The sequence below is a fragment of the Molothrus aeneus genome, chromosome Z, assembly GCF_037042795.1.
Source record: "Molothrus aeneus isolate 106 chromosome Z, BPBGC_Maene_1.0, whole genome shotgun sequence".
Taxonomy (NCBI): domain Eukaryota; kingdom Metazoa; phylum Chordata; class Aves; order Passeriformes; family Icteridae; genus Molothrus; species Molothrus aeneus.
In genome coordinates this window covers 55,204,571-55,216,634 of record NC_089680.1, presented here as the reverse complement: position 1 = coordinate 55,216,634, position 12,064 = coordinate 55,204,571, and the positions used below count along the sequence as shown (strand labels likewise).

General features: G+C 36.5%; 1 protein-coding gene across 3 annotated transcripts in view; it reads left to right on the top strand.

Annotated features, from left to right (window-relative positions):
• The window catches only part of TNFAIP8 (TNF alpha induced protein 8), a 56,509-nt gene extending 49,322 nt beyond the window's left edge, over positions 1–7,187 (top strand). For all 3 annotated transcript variants that reach the window (XM_066569061.1, XM_066569058.1, XM_066569060.1), the window contains one exon: positions 5,298–7,187. In XM_066569061.1, the coding sequence (XP_066425158.1) occupies positions 5,298–5,863 (566 nt within the window). In that variant the 3' untranslated portion in view covers positions 5,864–7,187. The remainder of the gene's footprint in view (positions 1–5,297) is intronic.
• Positions 7,188–12,064: the final 4,877 nt, after the last annotated feature.

The window sequence follows — 12,064 nt, the reverse complement described above, 5'->3', positions numbered from 1 at the left end:
CAAAATCTAATGGTCTCTAATTCCAAAATTAGAGTAGTGGGAGCTACTCTAATTTTGGAAGGAATTCTAGAAGAATTTTGGGAAGGATTGTAAGGATTTTAGCATACCTCTCACCCAGGAAACTTTGAAGCACTGAGATAAGAATCAAAACACTGACTCTCCTCTTAAAATAGAAAAAAGAAAACAGCATTAAAAAACCTTTTTGAAACTGTGACTCACTCAGATGGTTATTAAGAAGAAGCTATATATATCACTTGGCAGCTAGAAAAATCAACTTACCTTGTTCATATCTGAAGACTTCATAGTCTGTACCCTACCACTCAAGTTTTTTAATCATATTGTCATGTAATAAGTACATTGTGAAAATTGTTACAGCCCTGGTAACAGGTTTATAACTATTCTGCCTATTTTGTACCTCAGGATGTGTTTGTTCACTGGTACTTAATCTTGTAGTTTATCACCATTGGAGCTTTATCTTACTGAAGTCATGTATTTATCTGTGAATTCATATATGTATATGCTTCTGTATTTATTTTTTTTATGTTTCTGGCCTATGTCATTCCTGAAAACAAGGGTAGACCTGTGAAGACCCAGAAAGCAGAAGACAAAAAAAGATAAAAAATTCAGTAATTCTTTCATCCCTTCATATCTAGGCAATCTCATGATTTTGGAGGTGCATGACTCATGGTCACATACACTCAGAGAGCATAACACTAATTCCACTTGATTTCAAGTTGCCTTCCTCCAGGGAAATAGTGCTCTTTCACTACAGCAGTCTGACTGAACATGCATGTATGGCATGTGCAGGCTTTTAGCTGTAGTTCTCACACACAGCCTGTAGAGAGGCAAACACACAAATCCACACAGGATTCCCATCAGGAAGTCCACTCCCACATTTCTCAATGCAATGTGATAATCTTTTAAATGCTGCCTGCAGCCCTCAATCAGTGCTGTCACTTTCCTCTCAACCCCATGTTGATGTTTTTGTTCCCAAAAACCCTCATCATTTTTGGATCTTAACTCGTGCAGCACGTGATGTTCTAGTCTCTAAAATGAGAACTGGGTCTCAAGGAACAGTGTTTCACAGTCATATTTTCTCTTCTTTTTGGACTGTTCTGTCAACACAGTGAGTCTCAGAAAGCTCCGCTCTTGACTTGACCATGGAATTTATGATGGTTCACTGTATTTTTTTTTGCTGGATGCTTTTTTTTTCTGCTCCTTCATAATGAGATGTTTAAAAATACTCTGTGACTCAAGTATTCATTGTCAATGTACATGAGATTGCATATACTCAGCTGCAAGTGATGTTGAATCTACCTTAGACGGTTGTCTTGTGGAAGAAAAAAAGCTGGGTTTTTTCCAAATGCTGCCTTTTTTTTTTTAATTTAAATAAAGTTGAGACATAGGGTATGTGGTAATAGTGTAATAGTCATTTGCCACAGTACGGAGGGAGGTGTGCTAGTTTCCATGTGAGGGAAAAGTCAGCATTGCAGCCATAAGTATGAGTCTTCGTGTACTTCTATAGCAGTCTCCTGAGAGTCTATTAACCACAATTTTAAATTTTCACTGAAAGTTTACACTTCCACCACAGTTTAAGGAAAACCTCTTTATGGTAAAATTCTTTGGGAAAAACACATCCAGAATAAATATTGGACATTCTACGTGTCCAATATTTAGTCATTTTAATACATAAAATCCATGTTATATACTATGTTAATACCATGTTAATACCATATCCTGTGTGCTTGGCTATGAAAATCAAAAAATATCATAATCACTAAGCTCACAGCTTTCACAGGAGGTTATCTCTAGCACCTTGTTTCCTCATTTAAATAATAATTTAGGAGATTTTGCAGATGTCTGCATTATTCCCAAGATTGATCCTGTGAATTTCAAAGTAATGGAAGCAGGATTTCCTCTGAGAGCTTTTCCTCTAGGACTACCTCCCTCTTTGGAGGCGTGGCTTTACTGCACATAATAATGCTTATTTAAGTAATTTGTGCAGAAAATGACATCCCATTGATTTCAAAGGGGTATTTTTACATGATAACCTTTTAAAAGGTAAAGTACAAAACTGCAGAGGAAAGAAATTGGAGCTATGAAGAGCAGTAATGAGGTACACCAAACTGTGAGATGCTTAAAATTAGTGTTATTACTTGCAGGTCACCAGAGAAATTACACTATTTCAGTTTAAAGTGAAAGGATGTAACCTGTCAACATGAAGGTGTGGTCAGACATCCAGGCCAGCTACTGTAATCACTTTCAAAAGGTGTCTACATACGACTGTATCCCTGAGTAGTTGTATAAAGGTGCATTTTCAGGTGCTGGTATCTGAAATTGCAGTCAGAAGTTTGAAAGGGGGTGCCTGGCAGCCCTTTGCCTTGGGAGCGCTGCCCTCCCCATCAGATCCTGTGAGTCAGGCACCTCTGATACACGGATGAGCATCTCCACTTCCAGATACCAAGTTAATGTTTTAAAAACCTCTTCTGGACACGTCACCTGTGCTCTCAAGTCACAGGAGCTTTCTTCTCTCTCCCTGTCTGTGACTTGTTCCAGTTGTCAGTTGGCAGGAACAGCCCTCAGTGTTGCTCTGCTCGCTCGGTGCTGCAATTTCCTTTCAGCTCTCTCTTCGAGGAAGTGAAACCACTGAGATGTGTTTTTGCTTTTTGAGGTGCCAGAGCAAAATGAAGCACTGCAGGCAGGAGAGAAAGGTAGCTGAGAGGAGCTGCCCTTACAGCGAGGAGGAAAACTCCATAATCTCTCTGTGATAGCTTCTGACAATGTTTCAAAGCACACGATAAAGTGTGTGCTGCATTTACCAGAATAAATACGCCACAGGCCAGTTTTCACCTTGGGTGTTTTGCTTCTCTTTCTGCTGTCAGCAGTAAAAACTGCAATTACATTAGATGAACAAGTAAGTAATAGCTTTACTGTTATTTAAGTATGTGTGTTCATTCTGAAGAAGCTCTGTACTCTTACTGCTTAAACTGAGTTTTATTCAAGCTGTGAAATAAATTTTAAGTCTTTGTCATTGGTAAGGAGGAAAAAATCTGATTATAGACTACAAAGAATTAGCAAGTTCCTTTTTTGCATTGGCTGAAATACTGAAGTATGAAATTTACATATTTAGCAATTAAATTAGAACCCATGTAACAGCACAGGGAAAATGAAACTAACTTCTAGTGTACTTATAGCAAAGTAGATGGAAAGTAAGCCATGTTGGATAGTCCCAAAACTTGGATAGATATTAGAAAAATACCTTAGGAGTTTGGCAGCTTTCAGAATGGACCAGTTCCTGTTTTGGTTAGCAAAGGTAACTACATGTTGTGTTGTACTTTGTAAAATATAAAATTATGTAATATAAGAGGGGTTTTTTTGAACAACTGTAAAATGTTTAAAATACTGCCAACAGTAACTGCTGTTAGTAGGAACATCCATATCTGTGTGGAGTGTCAGAAAGAAGACATCATAAGCATTAATAAAAAGAATTTAATTAATAAAAGTTATGAAATAACAATTGATATTCCTGTTTTGGAAGAGAAAGAAAGTTATCATTCATCCGTAGATCTTTGTAAAGCATTGGCTGTTGAGTTCTAGTATTTGACCACCCTTTGGAAAACATGGATTAGTTCCACTTTAATAGTAACTGTTGCAGTTTTAGCTTTAAAAACACAGAAAGAAAATCAAATATTTTCAGTTCAAAATGACTGCTCAGCATCTTTAATGTCTTCCTGTATCTTTGTGGTTGAGAAGTGTGTCTGTCTTGTGATCTTGAGTGCTTTGCCCAAGATAGTTAACAAGGGGTTCTTTGGTTTTTGAGTGTCCTCTTGCAGTAAAGATTTTAAAAAATGTACTCAGACACTTCATACTTCAAAACAAAATACTGATATGCACTGAAAGTTGTAATGAACAAACCTGTTTGAAGGTTTATGGGATGATAAAAAGAGAGCTTGTTATTAAGTTTCTCAAGATACTCTTGAATTAAAAATACAGATTTGTGTTTCATGTCCTGAAGGACAAGTTTCTTCTATTTGCTGGCACCCCTGAGGCACCCTGTGTCTGAACACACCCAGCTGCCCACATACCAGCAGTTAAGAGGAAACCTTTTCCAAATTCAGGGACTTACTGTCTGACATCTGCAGAGTTGATGTTTTCATTAAAAGGAAAAAAAAAAAAAAGAAAATACTCCCAGTCCCTGTGTTTGCTAAGCAAACCTTTCATATGTATAGTAAATGTAAACAGATGTAGTCTTCTTTCCCCCTGTCTGAGACTTCAGGAGAGCTGCAGCACAAAGGCAGCCATTTCCCAGACAACTGAAAATACCAACTCACATGTGTCTTAATGGAGAGAGTGCTGCCCAGGGAGTGTCAAAAACTTGTTGCTGATAACAGAACAAGTGATAACATTTCACAAGTCAAGTTTCTGAAGCATTGTTTGGGGTCTTTTAGCAAGAACTTTTTGTTCTTTTGAACAAAAGTACAAACCAGTCATTGGGTGTAATCAAACATAATTTTAGAAGTGGAAATGTGGTCTAGGATCTACTTCATTGGTCACAAAAAGATACATTTAAAAGGTTATGCTCACAATTGTTATGACAATCCCTAGAAAGTAAATGTCTTGCTTTTACTGCATAAAATATAGGACATAGAAATGTTAATCTTTACTTACTTTTCTTCTGAAAACCAGTGTCTTCAGATTCCATCCAGAGAATCTCAGTGTTGTTTGCTGACCCATGGTATTTAGTCTTTCTTTTGTATTTCTGCATGGTTATCTATAGATATGTATAAAATAGATATATTTAAAAAAATGAATGTGTTGTGTCTGCATTCACTGATCATGTAAAACGCTAAGCAGGAAAAGGCTTTATAATGGTTGCTTCACTGAATTATTATCTTTATTTGAGTAGCAGTGGTTATTTGTCATGACATTGAAATAATCCTGGTTTCAGATTTCATTACGAATGTGAGAATCAGATTAGATTTGTGACTCATCTGATCAAATCAGGCAGTTTTATTGCCTCAATTTGAAATTCCATCAATCCATATACAGAGAGAGCTTCTAAACCATTTCTGAGCAACTTCAGTTGGTATCTTCTCAAAAGTAAAACTGTCTGAAAGACCATAAACCTAAAGAGAAGAGAGTTCTAGGGATTTAAATATGGGTTTTTTTCTGCAACTACATTGCATTATTTTTGTGGCACTTAGTAAGACTATTGTGAATGTATAAATGTTCCTCAACTTGCTGTCCAGAGACTGTCTGTTTCAAAGTACTGACTGCACACTTTTTTCTTCTCCTAGTGGCCACAGATGTCTTCAACTCCAAAAGTCTGGCCATTCAGGCCCAGAAGAAGATCCTTGGAAAAATGGTGTCCAAATCAATAGCAACTACTTTGATTGATGATACAAGCAGTGATGTTTTAGATGAGCTTTACAGAGTAACAAAGGAATATACACAAAATAAAAAAGAAGCAGAGAAGATAATCAAAAACCTCATTAAAATAGTCCTCAAATTGGCAATTCTCTACAGGAACAACCAATTTAATCAAGATGAAATAGCACTGATGGAGAAATTCAAGAAGAAGGTTCATCAGCTGGCTAAGACCGTGGTCAGTTTCCATCAGGTGGATTATACCTTTGACAGGAACTTTTTGTCCAAACTGTTGAATGAATGTAGAGAGCTGCTCCATGAAATCATTCAGCGTCACCTAACTGCGAAGTCACATGGACGCGTCAACAATGTGTTTGATCACTTCTCTGATTGTGAATTTTTGGCTGCCTTGTACAATCCCTTTGGACCTTATAAAATCCATCTGCAGAAACTTTGTGATGGGGTCAACAAAATGCTAGATGAGGGGAACATATAAGTTCTTGTATTATAGGTGACTGCCTATGAGTTACTTGTAGATGGAACACTGTTGATTTATGAAGGAATAAGGGAGCATGCAAAGAGGGTTTTTACATTATGACAAATCTTTCCTAAATATCTCTATTAATTGATTTCTTACTATGCGCTATCTGTTGCTATTCAGAGTCCATCTGGAAGAAAAACTGCACATGACTTTTTTTACTGTGCTTTGCCTATGGAAATAGCTTGATAAATACAATCAAACAGAATGGTTCAAGTAGAGTAAGAGCCTTGCAAGATAGATATACAAACCAAAACAATATGCTGTCAGACAATCCGCATCTTTCATAGATTTACAGAATTAATTCTTAACTATCAGAATCCAGTAATGTTGGTAACAGACTATCATGGTGATGGTACACTCTGTAATTTCTTTCATTTACTTGTAAAATAGACATATTTGATTCAGTTATAGTCCTTTATGCTCTCTGCACAGATAACAGCTTCCTAGTGTTGCCATTATGAAGCATTGAGTTTTAAATAAAATCAGTGATGCTGTCACATAGAGTCTTAACAGCAGGCTTGTGCATCTCCAGCTCAGAGGTCAAAACTTCCTGTCTGCCAGGCAGGATCTCCCAAGGAAGAGATCCTTATAGATCTGCACAGGTGCTTGCTTCCTTTGACCACATGGGGATTATTTGAGGAATAAGCTACAGGAAAATAGCTGGACAGGGGAGGAGCATCCCAAGAAACTGCTTGTGGTACAGAATTTTAACTCTGCCTATGATAAGATAAAACACAGTGACTTCTCTGTGCAATTCCTTAAGATTTTTAGAATTCTGCTAGTAGAATCATAGAATCAATCATCTGGGTTGGAAGGGTCACAATTCTTTTCGAAAAGATGTGATTCAGTATATCTGATATACTAGTCTGATGTGTATGATGATGTGAATTCACCAAAGTTGATAAATAAATTGCAAGCCAATTTGCTTTGTGTACAGTGAAAGTAGAAACAGAAATTAATGTTATCATTGTGTTATATACTATTTAACTAATGGAAAATGGAACTTTAAATAATTTTTTTTCTTCTTTTCCTACTTCTTACCTTTTATCCTTCTTTTTCTTCCTCATCTTCTCTCTGCCTTGATATTGGGGATAAAAAATGTGACTTTCTAGACACTGTAATGTACTTAAAAGCATGAAGTTAATACATTTCAAACAGCCAAAGACTTTTTGTTAGGAAGCCTATAAAGATTTTGCTGTTTATTTAATTGCCAGTGTTTTTGCTGTTTGCTGTGTCCTTTTGTTTTAATGAGTAAACCAAAGAATATTTGCACTCCAAACTTCTCTTGTCTTTTTTTTTTTCCCTTATCGTATTTTAAATACTAAATTGTGCCAGCAACAAAAGCATTGCAACGATTTCAGCACTACTTGTGATTTTTAAGAGAGAAATTTAAGTTTTATCCCTGTTAGATTGGTCATTAGGCCCTCAATATTCCTGGAAACCTGCCAGAGAAATGTGTTCAAAATGTGAATCCATTTTATGGAAGCCATTGGTGTTCAGCAGAGAGAGAAGATTGATGTACTACTACTTGTCTAGAAACAGCTGGGAACTGATGAAAGGACAGTACACCAGAATTTGCCAAGAAGTAACTTCTTAGGTTGACATCTGAAGGAGTTTCATTAAGATCTCTTCCCATGCTTTGCCTAAACAGTAAATATGCTGTGTTCTGTCTATCAGAAGTCAGGTGTAGGGACGGAGAAAAATCGCACAAATTGTAAAGAGTTTAGTTCCTGGTGTATTTATTTTATCTTCCTGCCTAGAAATACCAAATTCTTCCTCCTGGGGTGAGAATAAAAAGGAACTTCTAGAAATTAAAACAGTTTTATCTACAAATCCTGTTTTTAAATTGTGTCCTGATTCCCCAAAATAGCCTAATTTATAACAAATTGTAACAGTTACTGAAAGGAGGAGACAGTACCTTGTTTAGAACCAGGTGTATTACATGTGCATGCTGTGTAAAACACAGAAGATTATCTTTGGCCATGAACCAGAATATTTTGATGCTGAAATTTGAATTTTCTCTGGGAAAAAAACCTGCTTAAGTAATCTTTGCACATTGATATTAACACCTACTTACATGTATATGAGCCATGTACATTTTCAGTACCCAGGACCTTCCTACTGAACTGCACTGTCTGGCCATTTACTTGTTAGAAAAAGTGAAAATTGCCCATGGAGATCTGATTATAACCATGAAAACTTGACAGCTAAGAGACCATATATTTAGCTCACATTCGAGTTACATTTTTCTGAGATGCTGTGACATTGGTTCTTGTCTGGCATTCATTTTGAATTACAAAAGAGTTCCATGATGATGAAAGAAACCAATTGTGTTTGGTTTTCAAATACCTACCATGTTCTTCTGACATAGCACTCAAGCTATATACTTTTGCAGTTAATTTTTTCCTGCAGCATACATAAATAGTAGCTTTAATTATGAAAATTCAGAAATAAACTGACAGCATTTTTGCCTGTAGTACACTTGTATGAAGGCATTGACCCTCTAGCAGAAACTTGACATAGTCAAGATTTTAAAAAAGGTTACAGTCTCACTGTTTAATTATGGGTAGCATAATCCCATAATTTAGTATTGCAAAATTGATAATGCTGTGTTTTAATAGGGTGATAATTATTAATACATTAAAATCCAGTCACCATTTTACAATGGGCATTTAAATCTCAGTACTTCAGGTGATGCGTATTTTAATGTCTTTTCAACAGTTAGTTAATATGTAAAGCCTAATGCCATCAAAATACATGTTGAAGTTCTGTAACTTAAAACTAATTGTATAGCTTTTTAGAGGCATTGAAAAAGTGCTAAGTCAGACCTTGGATACACTTTACAAGATGTAAACAAACACGATCTCATCCATATAATGAAAACAAAATATAGGGAGGTTATCTGGGCCATTGTGTGTGGGCTTTTGGCTTTTGGCCATTCCTTAATTACGTTTGTGTGCACAGAAAAACAAAAAGACACAATTGGGTAAATTACAAGCCTTATTCTTGGCCTTGAGTTCTCTTGAGATCTCTTGTATCTCCGTTTAGGAGGTAGAGAGATCATAAGGAATCTGGAAGCTTTCAGCAACTGATGTGAGGCGATTTGTGGTTTTGTTTTGTTTTTTTTTCCCTAAATCATGTCTCCTCTAAAAAAAGATTCAACCCCACCCATAAATTCTTGTAAAACAATAGAGTGAGGAGATGGCCAATTGCTTTCTCATATCTCTCCCCAGTGAGATTACATTTTCCCAAGAAAACTGGGAACTGATTGTGATGGCAGTTAGCTTCAGTAACTTTCCAGTCCCTTCTAGTTGTAATGGCTATAATGTGACTATTTAAAAGTAAACTGGAATTCTGCATGTAGCTCTTCAAGGGACCAGAGGGTGCTCATTTTCAGGGTCTAGCAGAGAGGAATCTAGCCCACTTCATTGTAGAGGGGACAGCGTTAAGAGTAGGATGGTAAGCTGTACATTGCATGGGCTTGGATGGTCTCTCTGCAATGAGTGTTGGCTGTCTGGTGATCGCCTACCACAGCTTTCCTTTGCCTTCTGCTGCCATTCTGAGCAGCTGACATTTAAAAGACAAGCCAACTCCTTTCCTACTGTTTTTACCCCAGGATTACATTACATGGTAATCTAAGGAGAAGAATTGATAGGCTACATTACCTGCTTTACTTAATGAAAAACCACAAATAAACACCACGTTCCTGATTTGTTGGGTTTTTTTTTATGGTGGGGGGAGGGTTGCATTGGCAATGTAATTAGATCTCTGAAAGACTAATCTACATCTTGATCTGGGTGTTAATAATGTTTTGGCTATAATCTATACCCTTATCAGTGTGATTTTCAGTACATGTACTTCTAAGCCCTTTTTTTTTTCCCCAGAAGTGCTTTTGAACATATTACTTCATATACATGAGATGAAGACTCCTATTTGCATAACCATTTGCAGAAAAACTTTGTTACAACTGCTTTTTATGGAGATCTGGGCAGGTCAGCCAGCATTCATGGTTAAGTGGCAAACATCTGTGCTCTAGATAAAACAACTGTCAAAAGAGATTATAGTTGTCCAGGAAAGTTCTGTAATATGCATTTCACATAAATGAAACATCTTTTGGGAGGGGAAAGTTTCCTATTTATCTTAAAATCAAATTGTTGTGCAAAGCTGTGACTATTACTTAGAAAGTTTAGACTTAGTAATGTAGTTATTTCAGTTTGTGAAAAAAAAAGACACCAAAACCCAACAGAACAAGAAAACTTGCATTTGAAAGAAGTTTTGAAATAATTATCCATTTTACTATTTTAATCTTTTCATGCTGAATTTTGCATACTGCAGTTGACATATTGCAGCTTTGTAATTCATATATAGTATTAAATACTATAGGTTAACATGATTTCTTTTTATGTCTATAAAAACAAAGGAATAATATCTCCATACACACTATGTCAAAAAGCTTTCTTTCACAATTACAATAGTGCTCAGTTTGTGTAACAAATCAAATTTTCTTAATGTTTAAACTACAAACTGCTGAAGTGACCTCTCTTTTCTTAGTACTCAGTTTTACTATTTAGAGTTCTGTTTTCCAATTTTAATGTTGAGATTTATGGGCAAGACACTCCTGAATCAATATCTACTTTTTCTTGTGAGCTTGGGAAATGCAGGTGCTGATATACATCTTGTAACCATCTGTAAATTTCTACTTGCTAGCACAACACCAGTTTCTGGAGAAACATCCCTTACAGCATTTCTTTCTATTAGGGAGCAAATTGAAAAGAGGCGTCTTATAACTTTGGGATGTACCATAATTACACAGTAACAAACAAAGAAGCAGGCTTTAATGATTAAGAATAATGTAATTAAGAAGGTACTTTGCTTGCCCAGCTTTCCCAAGCAATCAAAACTTATCTGCTATTTGTTGTTCTCCCCTGTGGGAAAGTCTTAGTATGGTAGGTGGAAGACAAAGGCAGAGCTTCCTACAGTTACTGTGATTTAGATTTAAATTATTTTTACATGTAAGGCTTTCCACTGTTGACTGTAAAAATCTTAACACTGAAGCTTTTCCTTGGCTTTATGACAAGTTAATTCCTATTTCAGTTTGCATTATATATTTGAGTTTAAAATGTGCTTTTATTGTGCACATAAATATGAGCAGAAGAAAAACAGCAGCTGGCCTTGTGCCTCATATCATGCTTTCTAGATACCTTGGGGTTTTTTCATTAGATGTTTTGGTTTCTTAGTGGATATCATCCTGAAGGTTTTCATCAATTCAGGTCAGTCTAAGAGAAAAATTGTTTGCCTTTCACACAGTTATTCTCCAGTTTCTGCTGGCACCTTGCGGCAACCTAATGCTCTTCATTTGCAAGACATTTGTGGGACATTTTGAAGTACATTTTTTCAGAATTAATTTATTGTTGATTTTTCTGTCCAAGCTGCAGCTAATAGTGGATGAAAAATATGATTGCATTTAAGTTGTGTAAGGGTTTTCTAATACAGGGAGTATGATGGCGTAGATAAAATAAATCAGCTCAAGCAGGGCCCACATACCACCAACCCTTCTTCTCTTGTGTGGGAATACAAATGCACTAGTTATGCTCCATTATCGAATAGTGTTGAATAACTACTTGGCTTTCTTGAGCAGGATTTACTATTTTATTTGGGGAATCCATTTCAGTAGCTGGGCTTGGCTAGGGTTCTGAGAAGTCCCCTGGCTGTTGATAGCCTAGAGTTAATTAAGGGTTTCTGTGACATGAAAGAACAGCCTTTCCCCGTTCCAGAATCACTGACTTCACTGACTGGAATGGAGATACTGTGGTTTTTTGCTTTGTTCGTTAGAGGGTCGGTTTTATTTTTTTGGAGAGTCATAACTGTGTATGGTCTGCTAGGCCTACTAAGAGGTTGCAGAAATAAAAGAGACTGAGGCCAACTGGCTTATTACCCCACGAGGCTTTGAGCCAGAGGGGGAATAAGTGCATGGGTCCAGGGACATGACATGATATCAGCTGTTCCTTTCAAGAGAGCTGGTTCTATATCTCAAGAATCTTGATAATTCAGCAATGGCAAAATTATCTCATCCTTGGAACTAAAGTGAGTCTCTTTGCCCAACCAAAAGCTGTCTCAGTTACAGGCTGCCTAACTTGATTTCAGTAGTATGGACAC